General features: G+C 45.3%; 1 protein-coding gene across 1 annotated transcript in view; it reads left to right on the plus strand.

Moving 5' to 3' along the window:
* Positions 1-13,023, plus strand: part of LOC142015710 (microsomal triglyceride transfer protein-like) — a 28,774-nt gene extending 15,751 nt beyond the window's left edge. The window contains exons 9-18 of the mRNA XM_074999489.1: positions 894-1,062; positions 2,296-2,403; positions 2,534-2,746; positions 2,880-3,094; positions 5,266-5,363; positions 6,995-7,116; positions 9,629-9,856; positions 10,242-10,366; positions 10,968-11,138; positions 12,619-13,023. Of these exons, the coding sequence (XP_074855590.1) occupies positions 894-1,062; positions 2,296-2,403; positions 2,534-2,746; positions 2,880-3,094; positions 5,266-5,363; positions 6,995-7,116; positions 9,629-9,856; positions 10,242-10,366; positions 10,968-11,138; positions 12,619-12,769 (1,600 nt within the window). The 3' untranslated portion in view covers positions 12,770-13,023. The remainder of the gene's footprint in view (positions 1-893; positions 1,063-2,295; positions 2,404-2,533; positions 2,747-2,879; positions 3,095-5,265; positions 5,364-6,994; positions 7,117-9,628; positions 9,857-10,241; positions 10,367-10,967; positions 11,139-12,618) is intronic.
* Positions 13,024-21,506: the final 8,483 nt, after the last annotated feature.

Genomic DNA, 21,506 nt, shown 5'->3' on the forward strand with positions numbered 1-21,506 from the left:
ACAAGCCACCTGGATGTCTTTGATGCAGATTCACCGCATTTTAGAGTAAACACTCTGGTGAACCTTTTAGAGATGTATCAGAGAGGTAACCGTGTTAGTCTGTATCTTCAAAACCAACAAGAAGTCTTGTAGCACCTTATAGATTCACAGATATTTTGGCGCACAAGCTTTCATGGGCAAAGACCCACTTCATCAGATGCATGAGTCAACAACCTGGAGTCTCGTGCATCTGATGAAGCGGGTCTTTGCCCATGAAAGCTTATGCTCCAAAGTATCTGTTAGCCTGTAAGGTGCCACAGGACTTCTTGCTGTTCTTTTAGAGATGCAGACACCTGCTCTGCCTGCCCCATTTGATAATTCCAGGGCAATGTCATTTTTCACTTCCTGTCTTGAACTGTGGCCTGGTGTTGCTTTGTGCTTTTAAAGGCTGCAGCCACATTTCAGTGGTAGGTGAAATCATCAAGTGATTACATACATATGGTTCCATTGCTGCAAATTAGCTCATGTGTAGATGAAATCTTCTCTAGGCATGGTAGCTTATAATTTATTTTTTATAATTTATCCAACTGGAGCTTCAGAGGGTGTTTAAACAGGTGAACTGGACAGTGAGCTGGAATTACCCTGCACCCTTTTGAAAAGCCTCTGGGCCAAATTTAGCCTGGATGTAAAGGGGTGCAGTTTCAATGACTTCCATGGAGGACTGAATTTACTTCCTTATGCAGAATCGGGGAAACAGAAAAAGGGATCGTATACTCAGCTGGTTTATCAGTGTGGGTTAATTTGACTTTAATAGACCTATGCCAGTTTACGCCAGTGGAAGATCTGACCCCACGTGCTTCCCTCTCATCTTCAGCTGTACATAGTGCACATAAACTGTCTTCCTTTCTTTCCAGACCCTTCTTTATTGATGCTTCAGTGGCTGCCCAGTCCACAGCTTCCTTGGCGGCGCTCTCTGAATTTCTGGATTTTAGCAACAACAGGCAAGTGCCTCTGTTGGAGCAGTTTCTCTATGCTGCAGCCTTCTCTCCTCGGCCCTCAAAAGAACTTCTGCGCCTGGTGCTGGTAAGTCAGAGGCATTTCCTCTCTCCCTTTTTGCTCTTCGGTGATCCAGCTGCTGGGTTTAAGCTTCATCCTGCTCCCACTAAGTCAATGGAGAAACTAGCAGTGACTTCAGTGGAGCAGGATTACACCCTTTCAAAGGAGAATGATCAAATGCTAGGTAGGTCCTTTCTCCATCCTAGCACTTAATGAAGCAATCCTTGTGATTCTGGAGAAGACACAACTCTATACCATAGCAAGATGAGGAAACAGGTGTATTGACCAGAACTGGTTTAATTCTTTTCAAACAAAATGTTGTTTGTTTCCCCTTCCCCAAAAATGGTTTATTTGGGAAAGGAAATTTTGCATGAAAAGCTATTGATGCTCTTCTTCGTTATTTTTAATTAAAATGTTGTCAGTCTTTATAGAAATGGTTATTAGCACGTTGAACTTACTAAAAAAAACGGTATCCTGGTCAGCAGAAATAATCACTAATGATGTCAATTAAGGTCAATAAAAATTGGGAAATGTTTTCAAACATTTTTAGACATTTTGATCTCCACAAAGTGAAACTATTTCTTTTTTTTTGCACATTTTCTTTTCTCCTTGTCTTCCGCCAGCTTTGGTGTTGACATCTCAATAATTGTATTTACACACGAGGCAGCAGGGAGCAGGGGAGGGAAGAAAGGGAGACGAGGAATTCTGTGCAGCAAGTTGCACCCCTAAAACCAAGGTTATCTGTGCAGCCTGAGGTTAGAGGGGCACTGATCTCCTGCCCCGGGTTGTGGCCTGGGATTGGCCATCAAAGGGAAGTGTGTGCCGCTGTCCTCTTCTAGAGTTCTGAGACATAATATAGTAAAAGGAGAGTTTACAATAAGGGGGAGGGGGTGCAAATAGCCAGTGTCACTAGGACACCACCCAAGACACACAAAATCCCACCAAAAACTGAGGTGGGAGAGGAAAATTCATTTCTGTGTAAATAAATCCCTGTACTTAAGCTCTTGTTGTATATGAATACTTGAAATAGGAAGAAACACTCTGAGAAAATATGGGACATGGTTTTAAAAGTAAAAGCTTAATTGCCTACTATGGAAACCAGCATATTGTGGGATTAAGCCATGAATTGCCCCCTCCAAGGCAGATCATAGCCAGACTCTCTCTCTCAATAAACCCTTTAGGGCAATAACTAAAACATGTCATCTTTCTCTCTCTCTTCCCCCTTGTTCTGCCTTAATTTCCTTATACCCTCTCTGCCAGGACAAGCTGGATGGAAAGGAGTTAGCCCCTGCCATCTGGGAGACAGGGATAATTGTCATTGGCACTCTCGCTGGCAAGCTGTGCCGGATGAAACTGTGTGGATTGCAGGTGGGCTTCCTGACAGGACTGCCTCAGTTGGTCTCTTTAGGCCTTCCCTTTTATCTCTGTGGCAGCGTGAAAATTGTGTCATGCTTCTTTTCTTGTCTCTCTTCTGTTTCTCCCTCCTCCAAACAAACAGGAAGTAGGACTTGGCATGGAGACCATTCTGAGAAGGTTAGGAGACACCACGGAAAATTCTGAGATAATCATTTACCTGTTGTCCCTGCAGAATGCCCTGCTTCCTGAGACCATTCCTACCCTCCTGCATTATGCAGAGGAAGGCTCTGCAGCAGTCTCAGGTGCAGCAGTATCTGCCCTACAAAAGTTCTCCTCTCAGCACATCACTGTTGAGGTATGAAACTAAGCTATGGGGAATAAAAGCTCTTCCTTATTCACTGAAAAACCCTTCTGTGAAACAGCCCAGGTGTCTGTGTCCCAGGGTGTCTATGGGATATAATTCTGTAAAGTTAGAACTCTCTCCTTAGGTGAAAAAGGCAATGAGGAGGATTTTCCATCAGAAAAGAGGAAACTATGAAAAAACCTCTCGACTAGCTGCTGCTGAAATTCTGTTGGACAATGAGCCTTTGCCCATGGACCTCACCAATATCCTGCTGGCCACCAAAGAGCTGGAACCCGAAATGTCAAAATTTTTACTTTCGAAAATCCAGACTAGTTTACATTCTCAACATCATCCAGCCAGGTTAGTATGGAAACTGGAGAGTAAAAATTGTCACAGACTCAAATCCCTTTTTATTTTCATTCTCTACATACACACCATTTTCTTCTTCCTTTCCTTCCCTTTCCTACTCTCCACCATTCTCTCTCTCCACTCTCATCAGTTAAGCTTTCCTTCCCTGCCCCCTCAAGTGAAATAATTTAAGTTCCCAACTTTGTTGCCTCAGTCCAGTGGTATTCCATGTTTGATTGCCAGGTGAAGACAGCAAACAACATTATTTGGAACCCTGACAGTGTGTAAACTAAACAAAACAGCAGTAATATAGGACTTTAAAGATGTACCATGCAGTGTGTAAACTGTAGAGGTGTTTGGAAGCCAAATACTAGGGTTGTACATAATCTATAAAGTATGAGCAATCACGTAAGTTTCTGCAGAGTCTCAATTCTAACTAAATACATCAACCAATCAACAGCTGACTGAAATGCAAAAGTTTTTGAGCTAGACAAATAGTGATAGATTTGAGGAGTTCAATAGATTGAACCTAACAAAAGAGTAGGTTATGGGGTTACTTGATCACAGGCTGTAAGCACTTTATATGATCAACAAATATTTAACAGTGAGGTTTTTAATTTAGCAGACAAAGGATAATAAGTTCCGGTGGCTGGAAGTTGAAGCTAGACAAATTCTTACTGGAAATAAGATTTTTAACAGGGGACATAATTAACCAGTGGAACTCTTTAAGGCATTTCCAGATTGGATTCTGCCTCAGGGGCATTTTTAAAATCAAGATTGGATTCTTGTATTAAATTGAAACAGGAATAATTTGGCAGGAGTTCTATGGCCTCTGCTATACAGGAACTGAGACCAGATTATTGCAGTGGTCCCTTCCAGGCTTACACTCTATGACATATCACACCAGTGTATTTGAACACATGTATTCAGGCTCAAAAAGTGAATCCCACTCAAAGGTATTCACAATCTATGTCACTTTCTGCAAACATTTAAAACAAGCAACTTTTGTTTCACAAAAATATATATGCAGAAAGGGAAAGTTATGTAATACTCCAATGCAGATACTCACGGAGTGTTCGATAGCCATTTGAAAGCTCTGTGGGCATTTAAGCACCATCCTGTTAAGAAAGAAACAATACCATGATTACCTTTACATTACAATCACAGACTTGAATAATAAAGTAGAAAGAGCTGTTAATCAAAGCAGTGATCATGGTAAATTGGTTGTAAGCAATTCACTGGCCAGGATATGTTTGCAGTTTTTAAATCATTGTGAATAATGGACTAATTCAGGGATCAGCATCCTCTGGCAAGCATGCCAAGAATGGCACATGAGCTGATTTTCCCTCCCCTCTTCCCCCATGCAGTGGGGAGCTTGTTCAAAGCCATACCGCCTATGGATTAACAAAAGACCAGCTAACGTTACCAACCATCACCTTACTGGTAAAGCTCTGCAACTTTATTTATTAATGAAGCTGTTAAGGTAGGAGTGTTAGTGACTTTAAAAAGTATCACTGGCACTTGGACCATACATAGACATCAAATTTCAGCACTCCACCTTGGAAAGGTTGCTGACCCCTGGACTAATTCATTTAACAATGTTTGCAAATAATTCACCCATAGAAGAAAATTAAGTTTACTGATCTCATTGGGCAGTACAGCCAAACCAAGGAAACCCTGAGTTAGGGAAGGCTTTATACCATTTTCCAACTCCACTCTGCTCCACGGTCTCCCCCTCACTTTTTTATTCTGTCATGCTCTGTGTTTTTATGTCCTCCTCATGCTGTAGAACCACTAATTACAACCCCCACTAATGCTTAAATGTATGCATGTCATTAATAGTTATCCATGCCATATGGGATGCTGCTAAGCTATTTTCTCCCTCCCTTGGGACATACAAAAGAAGAGAAAGATTATAAAGGAGTTTGTTTAAATAGAGCTCTTTTTATGCCATTTAATTTGTTCTCAATGTTTATATATATATATATATATATATATATATAGAGAGAGAGAGAGAGAGAGAGAGAGAGAGAGAGAGTGAGAGTGTTAGTGCAGATCTCCTACCCTCCCTGTAAAACCTTCCAGAATGGCAGCTACCTTTTCTGAGTTTATTTAGATTCAGAGACTAGATTTTCCTCTTTTTCAGCCCCACCCATATACACTTTTTCCTACTTTTTTTCTAGGAAAGCAATGAAAGAAATTCTGAAAGATCCACAGATCAATAATTACAACTACCTCTCCAAATCTGGCAGTTCTTCTTCTTTCTCAGGACCCTTGGCAGGTGATGACATGAACAAGATTATGTTTAAGCTCACCTCAAAAGGCCAAGTGAAAGTGTCCATAGGCAAAGCCTCCTTCTGGAATCATCTTCAAGGGGCCTTGGGAGTTACAAGGGATCTCTAGATTGTATGATTATCCCAGATTTAACGTGAGGCTGTGAGAGTCCTTTGACTACATCCTCACATGTCTAAGCACACTGATTATTCTTTCACTCGGTGCATTTGTATATGCTTTAAGGCTATGTCTACACTAGTGTGAGCTGTTGACAGAAGTTTCTGTTGGCAGATGTATTCCAATAAAACTTCTGTTGACAGACCATGTCCAGACTTTCAAGCAGATCGAAAGAGCAATCCACTGTGTCAGCAGAAAGCTGCCAGATTGCCCAGATGTGCTCTCAACAAAACAGCCAAGCGGAAGCACAGCAGACGGGGCTGCCCGGTGTCCCAGAAGCCTTTTCTGTCAACAGAGGGCCCCCCAGAATGTCCAGACCAGCTTTCTGTTGACAGAATCTGTCAACAGAGGCATTCTGCCTCATGGGGGACCAGCAGAATACAGTCAGCACAAGTACTGCATTCTGTCGATGTACTGTCGACAGAACGCCTTGGGAATGTGGACACTCCACGGGTTTTGTCAACAAAACTCTAGTGTAGACATAGTCTGAGAAAAGTGGGGAAGGAAAGGAGGTGGAAGGATGTGGGATGGAAACAAACTCTTGTGGTAGGGATGCCTCAGTCCTGAAACTGGCTCTCCATGGACGGAGTACAATGACTCATCTATGGAGTGAGGCACAGAATGAATCATACATGTTATACACACTAGCCAAGCCATTGTTCTCAGTTCTTCACAAAGTCTATCAGTGCCACTCTGAAGCGTGCTGATATGTTTGTGTGGAGCCATGTCAGCCACTCTCCTCCCATTGCCCATATACACCTGTTTCTGACGTACTGCTTGTCAAAGGGCAGCCTCTCCTGAAGCACCCTCCTATGACAGTCACAGCATAGCAAATAGGCCTGCCTCAGTTTCCTCTTTCAGAGGTCCCAGTAAGTCTACATCAAGTTATCTTACTTAAATAAGACCCCTACCAAATCCACATAGTCCTTAACACCGCACTGTTCCCAGCAGGCCACCTCCCACACCAGTCTCTGCTAGGAGTCATTCCATTTCATACTCCAGTGTCTTCCACCAGCCTTGTCAGTCCTTGTCTGTCTCTCTGCTAGGACCTCAGCCCCTCCAGCCAGAGTGGAACCCCACAACCTGTCTGCTGGGAGGGCATCCTCCCCTGGGGGAAAACCCTCCTCCCCCCAGCCCTCTCACCCTTCTGATGGTTCTAGGTTTCCAGCATCCCTCATATTACATCTCCAGCATGCTTCCTGCACCCTCTTCAGGGCTCTTCAGTGACTTGACACTTTGAACACAGATGACCACACTGGACTGCTCTGCAATGCCATGGCAGAATTTTCCAGTCTTCCCATTATAGTTACATAAGAGGCCTCCAACCTCTTTATTTTTCCAGTCAGATAGTTGCAGTGTCCCTCCCCTGCAGCCAATATTGCAATGTTTTAAAAATGGATGTGTAACATTCTGCCAGTGATGACTACTGGTCTCTTGTTTGTGTCTCTTTCTGTCTTTCAGTCACTAATGACATGCTGTCCACTTTCAGTCTAGAGCTGCTGTTCACAGAGAGTGGTCTCCTGAGGAAGAGTGTCTCAGGTTTCATGCTCCAAAGCCATGACCACCAGCTACAGGCAGCTCAGGTTTGCTATCAGGTTTTGTCCCCAAGTGTGAAACACTTCAAAGTGCCTGAGCAACAAATACACATGTAGGAACCGGGATTCCTGTGTAGTACCAGTAGCCATTCAATATCTACTTTCTAACCTTACAGGCCTGGTAATTCCTAATATTTGATTTCATGTGCCATTGAGAAGCCTCCAAAATATCTGCTGCATCTAGTCACACATGAGAAGGTTTAATACCGTAGCTGTTTAGCTGTATTAGTCACTGGTCTGAAGCAGGAACCAGGGCAAACCCACTGTTTGACATTTTAAGAGCACCTGCATTGAAATTTGCTCAACTTAGCTAAATGTCTCACATGACAATATTTTCCTAACAGTTTTGTTCATCATACTTCTCTAGATATATTGGCCCATATCTTCAGCTGTGTAAATCAATCTCATTCTATTGACTTAAATGAAGTTGCACCTATTTATGACAACAGAGGATCTAACCCAGGGCATCTTCAGAAGGACTGGAACAGACACACTGCTGTTATGTTGATGTTTTAAAGTGTACTACAGGTTAAAACTCCCAAGTCCAGCAGGACCATGGATCCTGCAGGACCAGAGAGTCTGGGGGTTGGGAGGAGGAGGGACCAGCCAGACCAGCAGCAGGAGCCCAGAGCAGGGCAGCCACAGCTAGTCTGGAGGCAGAGAGGGGGCAGCAGCCAGGGAGCAGTGGCCTGGGCTGAAATGGGGCCAGGCAGGAAGCTGTGGCTCCAGGAAGCCACGGCCAGGGCTGCACACAAAGCTGCAGGCCCAGGCAGCTGTGGCTGGGGTTGTGCGGGAAGCAGTGTTCCGTGGAGGCTGGGGATGGGTGGCTGGGGCCAGGAGCTGGCATCTGGGGAGCCTGGGGGGAAAAGGGGTCAGGAAGCGTCAGCAACAGCAGGGAGGGGAACACAGGAGCTGGGGCTGAGGGTGGGGCCAGAACTGACCAGCCCTGGTCTGGCAAAATCCCTGGTCCAGGACCGCTCAGGTGTAGAGGGTGCCAAACTAGGGAGACTGAACCTGTACCACAAAGATTGAGTGAAACCATAGCCCAGAGATCAACAGCCCCCAGCAGAGGGGCAAGAGTGGCACACGAGTTGATTTTCATCAGCATACGAGGCAGGAGTTCAGCCCCACACTTCCTCCCCCACACAGTCAGGAGCTTACTCAAAGCCAAGCCACCTGTGGCTTAATACAAGTCCAGCTGATGCTACCAACCACCACCTAAATGGTCAAGCTCTGCAATTTCATTTATTTATTAATGAAGCTGTTGTAAGTAAGACTATTAGTGACTTTAAAAAGTATCACCAGCACTCGGACTGTACATAGAGGTTAAATGGTCAAATTTCAGCACTCCCTTGCTATTAATGGGGAGTCCTGAATATCTAGGCAGAGCCTATGTGAAATTTGGAAGCTGCTAAGTGCCTCTGTGTTTTGAGAAACTTTCCTTGCACATTCATGCTTAGTGATAGACAGTTTTACATCATGTACAACCACACTTTACCCTGTGCAAAGAAGCCTGAAACCTCTGTAAGATTTGTCTGGTGCTAATCACTTTCAACGGTTAGGTACAAATGGAATATTTTTTCTATTTGTTTATTGTACTTATATGATCCCCATCACTGTAATGTCTAGGCATCTGATCATCTTTCATGTAGTTGTCCGACAACATCTGTATGAATTATGGAGCATATATTGTCTCCGCTTTACAGCTGGGGAACTAAGGCACAGAACACTCAGGGACATGTGATGGAGCAGAAAACTAAGCCCACGCCAGGTCTACACTAGATCTGAAAGTCAATCCCAGGTACATAATTCCAGCTATGACAATTGCGTAGCTGGAATTGACATAACTAAGATCGACTTATCAGACCATCCTCACAGAGGGAGTAATGAGGAGAACCAGGGTCAACTGTCAAGCCCTGATAGTCTGACTTCATGCATCCCCACCAGGTATGTGAAACTGAACCCCGGAAGATTGACCCTGACCAGGTTGATCTTCTGGTGAGCATAGACGTACCCCTCGTCACTCAAGTCCCCACTTAGTGTCCTAACAATGGAACATCCTTCCGCTCTACTTTCATTAACATCCTTATAAGAAACAATATAAACTACCAGAACTGGTTGCCCCACTACTTTGCCATCTTTGCTATTTGCACTTGTCCAAAATTGGTGTAAAATAATAGCCAATCAGCTCAATTGTATTTTGCAATCCCTTTGCTCAGCTATAAATGACTGCTGGAGGAATAGGCCTGTTTTGTACCAGACCTACAGGGCTTTAAATGTAGCCACATCTCAGTCACAAGACCCACGTGTAGTTGTCACTTGACTCAGTGGTACACTAATGTAAAATGCCAGTGCTCCCAATGCAAGCATTCCTATCAGCACATCAGTTACTCCCAAATGGCCAGGTCTTTATCCAGCTATCTCTGGTGGAAGTAGTGGATGTTAACCTTTGAGAAAGCCTTGCCCTGTGCAGCACATTTTCTCCATTTTTGTATTTTAGGTCTCTATTGAAGCCCAGGGGTTAGAATCTGTGCTGGGAGAGAGTAGCACTGAAGGACAAGAGGAACAGGAGCTCATGGCTGGGATGTCTGCCATCTTCTTTGATGTCCAGTTACGGCCAATTGTTTTCTTCCAAGGTTATGCAGATTTAATGGCCAAGGTCCTCTTGAGCAGCGGAGAGCCAACCACTGTGGTGAAAGGGAATCTCCTGCTGATGGATCATGAACAGGTAGTGGCATTATGTTGTGCATGCCCTCATCCAAGCCGCCTGTTCAATGGCACCATGATCTACTGCAGCTTAGTGAATATTCTGGAGGGGGTCTGCTTGCAATCCATTGGCTCCTGCCCGATGTTCACATTGTTGCAGCTCTAACGGTTGAGTGGCAATGGCCAAAGGACATTAATTGGTTATCTGAATTGGCTCATTAGCAGTGGGCTATGCACTTGGCTTCAGTTCCTCGGTCTTCCCTTCCCCAGGCCAGCAGGCACGGGAGTGCAGCGTAGAGAGTGGCCTCTCTAGTCAGCGGCTGTTCAGTATTTTTGTATGAGCATCTAAGATCAAGAGAGGAGCTTCCAAAATGTATATAAATACACTCTTTTTTACTATTCTGCAGGCAATTCCACTTCAGTCTGGCCTGCAAACTGTGGTTAAACTTCGGGGGGCACTTGGGTTAGATATTTCAGCCACCATTGACATGAATATATGGGAGCAAGAATCAAGAACCAGCGTCAAAACAAGGTAAATGCGTGAAAACTTATTTCACCTCTGATCGCTCTGGACAAAGACTTAGTAGGGATTTGGCACTCAATGTAAATCAGGACAGCCTCAGGGCTGCTCAGCTTAGGCTGACTTCTAACAGCCTCCAAGGGGCTTTGTTGTATATCAGCCAGATATAACTAGCTCTCTGTGCTCTCCAGCTACGCATTCTGTGGACTAGCATCGTGTCTCCTGTACCTCTGTACTAGATGTGAGAACTGCGCCCGTTACATACCCCTAGAAAACTGCCCCCTTGAACCTATATACTAAGGAGCCCATGAAAAGAAGTTAGCAATTTCTGAAATATTTGTTCCCCCACCTTATGAACACAGACACTTGTCACTTATCACTGTCTTCAGGCACCCATAGCTTGTACTTTGGATCACGCTAACAGCCTCACCTGAACAGATGAATTTCATAAACGTTTTTCTGCACCTTCCTTTCCTTTGGGAATCAGGAAACACCACACAGCTGCTGACAAACCTAGGAATAATGAAATCCTAGAAAGCCAGCACTGCACAGACAATGTGTGCACTTGGAAAGCATTGTCCAGTAACAGAGCTTATGCTTTTTCTTGTTGCAGGGGTGGACTGGCCATTGATTTCACAGCAGAAATTGATGCCCCTTTCTTTCAAGCCAGTGTGAAAAGCCAGACAGAGGCAGAAGCCTCAATCAATTTTGACACAGCCATAAGATTTTCTGGAAATCCTGTGCTCATGTGTCTGCAGCTAACGGAGGAGCAGCTCCCTTACAGGTAAACTGAGGCATTCTAGACCAGGACACTCGTACCACCTGGGACACGCTCCCAGAAGACACACTGATTAGTTTGTCAAAACAAAAAAGAAGTCAAGTGGAACTTTAAAGACTAACAAAATAATTTATTAAGTGAGCTTTTGTGGGACAGACCCACTTCTTCAGACCATAGTCATACCAGAACAGACTCAATATTTGTCATGATTAGTTTGTGATTCCCAGTGGCAGAGAAGGTGTGGAGGAAAATCATGTACTAGTCTCCATCCTCCTGACACTAGAACTCAGTTCAGAACCTTGACAACAATGCTCTGTCACTAACTCCATTGGAGCTTCGCCTTCCACAATATCATGAGCATCTGAGATATCCAGGGTACAAGAGGAGAAGCTATTATGAAAGCCAGTTCTCACCCTGCCACTCAAAATGAAATTATTTATTGCTCTGTTTCTTGTTGCAAATGATAAAGGTTTTGGTTGTCCAGAATTTGACCTAAAACAGGTTCTGTTTAGTCCCTCCATCAGGTGATGTCAGTGGAAGGTTAATGGACGCTTTGGCTGATGCAGGAGAGTTAGCCATCTTGAGGAGAATTAAGATGGATTCCTGTGCCTAAAAGAATTCAGTATTTTACAGTATTGTGGTGACAAACCTCTTTTGTACCATAACTGCTGGTCCTAATGCCAGTGTCGATTTTACTCCAGCCAAAACATCACTGTTTTATTATGCTGCTACTGATTAAATCCTTCATGGCTCCTTCTTGACATAAGTGTCAATCAACTTGCTGTTGCTCTTTGGCATCAGAGGCAGGCTACCTGTCACTTTTCCCAGGACACTGACTCGAGCTAACAAGGCTTAGTGGAGCTGTTTGAAATACTTGCAAATAATAAGTGGACAGATTCCCATAGAAAAGTCTTAGGCCTCTAACCACTCCAGAGATACAACAGGGACATCAGGGAACCTCACCTACAGGTCAGGCCTCAAAACCAGGGAGCAAAGAGCCCTCTGAGGAGTGAAACTCTTCAGGAGTTACTCATTTCTCCACAGATCGCCATGTTCCCTGAAGAATCTGCTCCAGTCTCCCATTCAGGGTGCACTGCAGAGAGATGCCAGAAATCAACTCATTCTCTGAGAATCTTCTCCATATCAGTCCAGTCCTAGGAGCAGAGGGATCACTTCAGACAGGAGAGGTTCATCCTCCTGCTGAAAAATTTGTCTCCAATCCTCCTTACAGATGAAACTATCAACAAAAGTTCCATATACAGTGCTGTGAAGTGTTGCAGTTGTTTTAAAGCATGCTAGTTAATCTATACTAACTATTAAACTCCTAGCATGGTTGTACAGTGTGGGTATAATGCTATATTCCAGGAGCAATAAATCCCCATTAAACCCATCAGGGTTGAACATGCTGATTTGAGGAGACAAGTTGGACTCAGTCTTGTATCTTTCTAAAGTCTCCTAACGCCTTTCTTGTTGTTCTGCCACACAGAGAAATCTTTACAATCTCTGAATCTTCACTGAACCAAAGCATCACTGTTCGCAAGGGGAGACGGGGCACTCTTCCTGGATGTGAGCTTCCCTTGCACAGGGCCAACTCCGAGATGTGCAAGATCTTGTTGACAGAGGCAAAGGAGCAGTAGAGGAATCAATGTGTGCTGAGTCCGGATTCACCGTTCCTCCCATTTCCTTGGTCCCAATTCTCAGTGAACTGCTTCCATAGCCAGACCCAGGACGGATGTGGGCAGCTCAGAGCCCTTTCTGGTTCTCACAAGAGTTTGCTTTCAACTGCCAGTAATGAAAATGAGTGCTCCTGTTGTAGGAGAACATGTTGAAATCAGAACACCAAGGCTACGTCTACACGTGCCCCAAACTTCGAAATGGCCATGTAAATGGCCATTTCGAAGTTTACTAATGAAGCGCTGACATGCATATTCAGCACTTCATTAGCATGCGGGCGGCAGCGGCGCTTCGAAATTGACGAGCCTTGCCGCCGCGCGGCGCGTCCAGACGGGGCTCCTTTTCGAAAGCACGCCACCTACTTCGAAGTCCCCTTATTCCCGTGAGCTCATGGGAATAAGGGGACTTCGAAGAAGGTGGCGTCCTTTCGAAAAGGAGCCCCGTCTGGACGCGCCGCGCGGCGGCAAGGCTCGTCAATTTCGAAGCGCCGCTGCCGCCCGCATGCTAATGAAGCGCTGAATATGCATTTCAGCGCTTCATTAGTAAACTTCGAAATGGCCATTTGCATGGCCATTTCGAAGTTTGGGGCACATGTAGACACAGCCCATATGTGTTGGGACATGAATCACTGGAGCACATCAGGGCAAATCCCTTTAAAGGGCTCACTCTGAGATGTGCAAGGTCCTGTAGGCACAGTCAAAGGAACAGTAGAAGAATTAACATCTTCTGGGTCTGGCCTTGAAAATCCTCAAGACAACAAGAAGGGTATAAGGTAGAATTTTCATTATCATCTATCCTCCTTTCCTATGACATGGTCATTCTTCATATTAGATGGTCCCTTAGAAGCAAAACAGAGCTACCAAAAGCCTTACAGCTATAACCCTTTGCTCTGAGAGTCACAAAGGGAATTTCACCCAGTCTGAAGAAAGTAATTTTAGAGAGGATACCCAGAATAGACCATCAGTCACACATTTCTTCCCACTCATCTGAGCACCCACAATCAAGTGATGCCGAGGAAGTGAATGGAATCCAGTGTTGCAAGACCAGGTCACTGTGGCAGTAGCCGTGCATGTGGAAAGGGTAGCTTGATTTTGGGGGTACTTCAATTTTTGGAGGGAAAAAAAGCAGTAATACTTCACAATCTGTCAGCAATTATGTACTGTTCTTTTGGTATAATTAAAAGTGTTGGTGTCTGAATAAGCATTTATCTCAGTTCCACTTACTCACAACTTGACCTTTCTCTGCTTGATCCTCCAGTGAGGTCATGTTCTGTTGCCATGGAAGTGACTCATGGTAGAAAGAGAAGATGAGGCTGGGAGTGGCAAACCCTTTGTTTAAATGGAGTAAATTCACCTCTAACAGACCCCTTATGTTTAGGGGTTAGATGGATGAATTTGACCCACACTGTTTCCGGTATTAGCAAGGATAATTAAATATATTGTGAAAAAGTAATGTGAAAGGAAATAAGGTTGTACCAAAGTACAGTAAATATATGGTAATTTTTCCCTTGGCAAGAGTCCTTTACTTTAAACGGCATGGAAGTCCACTAGGAATATTACTTCTATTTCACCAGTATAACTTTAGTGGAACCATTCCTGGGACACTGTATGCAGTGGAGTTCACGCTTTTAAAAGGCTGTTAAAAAATTAGAATTCAAAGAGTGGAGGTCTGGAAAAATCTATCTTACAATGACAAACTTCAGGCACTCTGATGGTTTAGCTTGTAAAGACCAGGCTTTGCAGCAGACGAAGTTAGATTGATGAAGGCTCTTGAATTTGGGAAACACAGACATAAGATCCAAAAGTTGTAATTGGTAGGAAAGTTCAAACTGGAAATGAGACACCCTTCTTAAGACTGAGAGGCTTTAAACCAGGGATGGAGAACCTTTTTTGGGGTACGGGACCACAGACCCACAGAAAAATCAATTTGGGGCCACACACAACTGAGAAGCAAAGCAAACAAAAAATCCAACCCAGGCTGGCCTGGTCTCCAAAGAAGAGGAAAGAAACCCTCACAGATGTGGCCCCAACTGAGCTGCATCATAAAGGACACTCGTGTCACTCCCCTCAAGCTCCAGACCCACGGTTGAGGGCAGACTCAGAGCTAAACTCCCATGGTCAGATTAACTCTGCTGAGGGCCGAGGGCTAGTAGAATTTATGGGGCCATACTAGGCTCTTGGGTAGAGCCAAGACTGAGGGGTTCAGTGTGGGGGAGGAGGCGGCTGCAGAGCAGGGTCAAAGTCTGAATGGAAAGTAGGATGTGGGTGTGTGCTGGGGGGGTGAGCATACAGGGGCTGGGTGGGAGGTAGGGTGCAGACACAGAGTGAGGATGTGGGGTCTGGGTGGGAGGTAGGGTGAAGGAGGGGGCTGGGAGGTAGGAGTGCAGGGTTTGAGTGAGAGGGAGGGTGCAGGTGTGGGGGTGGGGCTGCTGGGTCTGGGTGGGAGTGGGCATGCAGGAGCAGGCTGTGGGGGTCTAGACAGGATGGGATGTGCAGGAATGGGCTGGAGAGGTTGGGTGGGAGGGGGCATTTAGGAGCTAGCTGGGGCAGGGGTGAAGTGGCCATCTAGCACAGCTCCTGAGGAAGCACAATATCCCTACACAGCTCTGTGTGCTAATGGGACACGCTCCCTGCAGGTGCCCCCTCCCCCCCCACACTGTGGCCTGGAGTGATGCGGGGAGGGGAGTAGCACCTGAAGGGCTCACTTCCCTACAGCATGCAAGCCACTTCCTGTCCCTGCCAGGGACTTGGGGCGCCCTCTGTCTGCAGCAGGGAGCTGGCGCTGGTACTCACCCCACTGGGAGCAGGGGAGTCCGGAGCTTCAGGGCTGAATCAAGGCAAGCCATGGGCCAGATTCAGCTTGTAGGCCATAGGTTCCTGACCCCCTGCTTTAAGGAAACTTCACAACAGGGTACTTGTTTTTTTCTTTTCAATGTCATTTTATCAGTTATCATTTTTGTGTTACAAACTGAGTACTACTGCAGATGGAAGGGCACTTAACTTCAACTGGCAATGCTCTGGCCCATTTCCTGCTAAGATTTTTTTTGTGTGTCCCAGTTTTGTTTCTTACTTACAGTTTTTATATCAGAAAACACACTGGCTGGGTTGGTTGGTTGTTTTGGGGTTTTCTGTTTTTGTTTTGTGGACTATGAAAAGAGTGCCAATCTGACATTTTGGTTTCTGACAGCATTTAATTCATAGTGGCTGGCACTTTTGTTTGGTGGTATTTTGCTGCTTTTACAAGGGAACCTGCTAATTAGGTTGTTTGGTTTAGTTTAATAAAATTAATCTGCTTTTTTAATTTTATTTGACTTTAATTTTCCCGTGCATGTGAACAGAATGGGAACATAGGTACAAATCAATTCGGTTGAAGCACGTTCCCTGTGGAAGCCAAAGGCAATGGTATCACTGAAGCCAGCTGTATTTAACACTGCTAGAAGCTGAACAGGCGTTTGCTTACTCTTTCAACCTTAAGAAGCTCCAGAGGGCTGAAGCTAAAATCTCCCAAAACTCCAAAATCCTGCAATAGCTCTGGTCTCTTCTGCTCCATCTCTGTAGACCTTAGGTATTAGAGGGGAGATTACCTTAAACCCTGCTAGATAGGACTTTCACAGGCCTAAAGATCCCAGCTATCCCACAGCCCAGAGATGTCCCATCCCATAGGACACTTAAGGGCTGGCCAGCCCACACCCTGCGCTTTGAGGGACCACCCCATGGTGGCTACCTCAACCATCCTTTGGATGGGACCTATGAAGCCCAGGGCGGCCAGGAGAATTACTCGGGGGACCTGGAGCAGTGGTATGGACCCCACACTCACCATGGTGGTGGGAGATGGAATGAACCCGGCAATTTGCTCCACTTGGCCACCCATCTCCCACCCCACTAAACTATGTTTCACCATGGCATCAGGAAGCAGAGTGCAGAGGGCTGGGTGAAGGGTGGCGGGGCAGAGCGAAGCAGGTTGTGGGTCACCCCAGTTCCTGCCACCACGATGGATGGATGATGGGTGACTCCTGCTGCCACTCTGCATCAGATGCTACAGTAATCCCCTGGCTCATGTCACAGAGGGAGAGGGCTTCAGGCAAAGGGTGCAGTGGGAGGGGGCGGAAAGGGTGGGGCAGGGCAGAACAGGAGCAGGGAGTAGGGAGTAGAGGCAGGACAGGGTGGGGTCTGTAATGGGTGGGTGGGGATTGCCCTGGGCCCAATGCTTTCCTAGGGACAGCTCTGCCAAACCCATCCATTTTGTGAAGGGTTTGTATGCTACACTCAGGAGGATGGTAAAATGTTCATCTTCTGAGCAGCTCCCACTTCTCATCTTACTGGGTGATTTGCACTGAGTAGACCCAAAGACTTACAGAGTAATTAAAGCGTAATCTGCTGTCTTGTCCTAATGGCAGAATTACCCCCTGATTGAAAGGAGGGCGAGTGCTATACTTGCTTCAGTTCTAGACTGTTCTGGGCTTCAATTTGCTTTCAAATTCAAGTTATCCATCAATAAATTCTGTCCCCCTCTGAGCCTCATTTACTTGCCACTCCTTCATTAACTTTGCCCTGTGGGGCCCCACACTCTCTCATCATCATCAACTTCAATGCCTGCTAGCTTGAGTCTCCTGTTCCAATTCGGCATTCCTGTCTCCCCTGTTTGAAATAAAGCCCCCTGGAGCAGCTCTGCTGGCATGTACCATGTACTTAGCTCCTTCCCTGAAGCTGAAGGTTAAGCTGCTGATGACACAGTCCTGTGGTTAACCCTGCCTATAACTTACTCCACAAATGAGTTGGCAGGCACAGCTTGAGGCCTGAGTGGATGTTAATTCATGTTTGAAACCTCATTATTCTACCAGTGCCTGGGAACGACTATTTTGAAACCTCCATTGAAACAGAGCAGCAAAGGGTTGAACGGTCACACTCCTTTGCTACTGGCCCAAACCAGTCAACAAACTGGTCTGGTTGCCAGATGTCCAGATGCTACTTGAGTGCTTTTCCAGAGTTTCACCTCCTTCCTGGTTTCCCTTAACTTCCCATGTGTTCTCCTGGAATGGACAGAGCCTTTACAGCCCAGCTGAGGTGCTGTATTACCTGCTGTCAAATAGGAAATTAAATACATAGCAGCACATTCTTGGTTAACGTGTAATAATGTATACCTTGCGGCTCCTAAATAGGAAAAGATGAAATAGTTACCCAGAAAAATGTGTCAATTTTGCCCTAAGGAAATACCCTTTCCTCAGTAGCTGCAATATTTCCTGTTACGAAACAATCCTTGGCACGTCATAGGTATGATTTCAGATTCGATAAAATTGCTGTTTAAACATGTATTTGCATGCTCTTCAAAATACTTAAGGGCATAAGTTGACAACTGCAAAACCTAAGGTTGGGCGATGTACTGCTTAACATTAACTGGCAAGTTTTAAGACTCACCACTGTCTATTGGAGTATGACAAGAGACACTGACTGTCTCCAACAGTGCACTGAGTGGCTGATTGGGCATTAATGGTGATGTGCAGACACAGGCATGCACTGCAGTGCATCACAAAAACTTTGAGAACTCCTCTAATCCAGTCTGTTACTGATGCTTTTAGAGCGGTGGCAGTAAGGGCAAAGATCATTCAGATCCTGCAGAGTCTTACTGGCTCCAGCAGCGCTTTCCCTTTCCCTGATACGCTGCCTTGCCATCGTCCTAAAACAGTCACACCATAGTGAAGTAAAGGCCTTGACAAGCCACATACCCATGTAACAGTTTCAAGCTCTGACCTCAGAGGTGTGTGTAACACTGGTAACACTGCCAGTGCTGGCCAAATCTCCAGGCATCATCTGAGCACTGACAAATTCATAGCTGGATACCAGACCGGCTCGCCTTAATATTAGTAGTGTTCAAGATAGGTGTTTCACTTGCAAAAGTGTTGACTATAACATGCCTGTAAGTTGCTATATGCATAAAATCTTAATTGTAAGATCAGTATCCCATGTTACAGGGTCATACGTAAGTTTTGCTTTCTAATTCCGAAAACACTTGCTCTGAACTTGTGAATATAAGCAAGAAGAGTGGTTTTCCTGCTCATCAAGGAGGACTATTAAGCCATTGATCATTACCTATTGGGCCCGATCACCTAGCCAGCTTTCTACCCACCTTACAGTCCATTTACCCAATCCATACTTCCTTAATTTATGGGCAAGACTGTTGTGGGAGACTGTATCAAAAGCTTTCTGAAGGTTTAATTGGGCAGATCAAGTTAGCCCATGTTAGACTGCACTCCAGTAAAGTGCACCAGTATTGTACTTCCATAAGTTCCTTAAACTTTCTTGTGGGGAAATTATGTAAAATTGGATTCAACAGCAAGACTGCCAATGTTATAGAAAGTTCTAAAGAAAACTCTAGAGGACCAGATCTGAAACCACTGAGCTATGTATGCTCCCATCAGAAGTAGAAGTTAGTTACATTGTGTGTTATGCTGCAAATGCATAGAAATATACAAATATCGAAAGAGGACATTAATTAAATCCTGTAATTTCAGTTAAACAAGGGATGGAGATGCCAAGAAGAAATGGAGCCACCAAAGCTATCCACATCTATCTTTCCATTAAATGACATATTTTTAATGGGCAACTTTAATTACTGACTTGGTGTAAAGAATCAGCAACAGTGATTCTGATATGAAATCCTGATTCTCTATTCACATACTTCTGCATTTAACATTTGGCAGCTCTTGTTCCTCAGGAGATCTTGGCTTGTTCATGAGAAAATGTTGCTCTCCAGACTGAGAAATGACTTGCATTAAAATGATCTGCACAATTAAAACTGATGGTCCCATTACTTTTACTGCAAGGTTATTTCATAAAGAAGATTTAGCACTGAAAATTAGGAGAGATTTCAAGTGTGCAAGATCCCATCCCTAGCCTTGGGGCTACATGCCAGCAATCATCTTTCTAGCTGGGATTTTGTAGAGTCATATTAAAGGATGAAGCTTGTTACATAACACAACCCTAACTGAATATTGTTTAAAACCATTCATCGCTGTATAGGAGAATAGATCATAGTACAAATTTTCAAGCATCTTTCAAAACTGTTTGCAGAATTTGCAAATTTGCTTATTCACCACAGGAAAATACGGTCACCCTACTGCTGAAGTGGGTCTTTGCCCACAAAAGCTTATGCTCCAAGAAATCTGTAAGTCTATAAGGCACCACAGGATTTCTCATTGCTCTTGTGGATATAGATTAACACAGCTACCCACTGACACTTGTCACCCTACTTCTTATCTCGAGACACACCCATGCGCAGGATTGTTTCCTCCAAACCTTTCCCTCCTCCTTAATTCCTCTCTGTCCTTTGGGTGACATCCTTTGTATCAAGCAGTCTCAAATTCAGGGCCCGGGGGCCACCTGTCGCCTGGACACTACCACAATCCAGCCCACACATGGTCACTGGCTCAGGACCCTGCAGCTTTAGGTGCTGTCCATACTTTTCCTCCAAGTCCAACCCCTGCTCCACTCTCAGGGTACATCTATACTTACCAGGAGATCAACCCGGTCAGAGTCACTCTTCTGGGGTTCAGTTTTGCGTGCTTAGTGGGGCCATGCAAAATTGAACTATCAGGATTCAACAGGCAACCCTGTCACCCCTCATTATCATGAGCAGTCAGGGAGGTCAATGGGAATGTTTCTCCCATCGACCTCCATCAGTGAGAATGGCCTGATAAGTCAATGTTAGATGTGTTGATTCCAGCTATGCAATTTTTGTAACTGGAACTGCATATCTAGGATCAACTCTCAGGTCTAGTGTAGCCCTGGCCTCAGCTCCCCATCACACTCCTTCCCTCAAACCCCTCCTCCGAGATTGGGGAATGGTGGCAGAGTGGAGCAGGCTGCTGCATATTTCTGCTTCCCTGTGGGTTTCGCCACTGCAGTGTGGGCAGAGGAGCACTGTGTGGGGGACAACCTATGCTGTCGTCCCACTCTGCTCAGGGCCCCATAGGCTATCTTGAATAGTGGGGGCATCCTGTTCTTATGACCAGTGGGTGGCTGCTGCAGGGCCTCCAAAGCCCAGGCCCAAGGCATCCATGCCAAACTGTCCTATGGATGGGATGGCTGTGCATACACCTCCTCCAGGCCACAAGGATGTGCCAGTAGTGGTGCAGAGCTTGCTTCTGGAAGCCACCCTAACTGCACTGCACTACCAGTGATGGTGCCAGGGAACCTTGAGGAGGGGGCTAAATCACCTGGGGGGTGGGCAGGTGGGGCCAGGGGCCTTGCCAGAGAGGAGTGCCTCTGGCCCACTAGAAGGATTTCAGGACTGGCACTGGCCCAAATGTAAATTGAGTTTGAGACTCCCACTTTAGATACACAGAATCTTTGGGCAAGTGTCATGAATGAATGCAGGGAAGGGGTTAACCTCTCCTGATGTCACTTGAGTACAGGTGAGCCAATGGGAGTGAAGTAACTGAGAACAATTGCAGCTTTTGCGGGCTTTTGTCTGCAGAACAGCAGAGAAAAAGTCCGAGGGAGAATGTGTCTTCAAGGCAATTGAAATGAAAATGAGAAATATCCTGACCATCGCAAAACCAGCAATTGAGATGTAAGTAAAAGGGAAATATATAGTTAGATGCAATCAGGTTATGGTTATTTTGAATTTGGTTGGACTGGCTGCTCTGTTTTTCTCTTTTGTGTTACTGTTTGACTTGATATTTTTCTCCCCTGGAACTTCTAA

This window comes from Carettochelys insculpta, chromosome 7 (assembly GCF_033958435.1).
Source record: "Carettochelys insculpta isolate YL-2023 chromosome 7, ASM3395843v1, whole genome shotgun sequence".
NCBI lineage: Eukaryota > Metazoa > Chordata > Testudines > Carettochelyidae > Carettochelys > Carettochelys insculpta.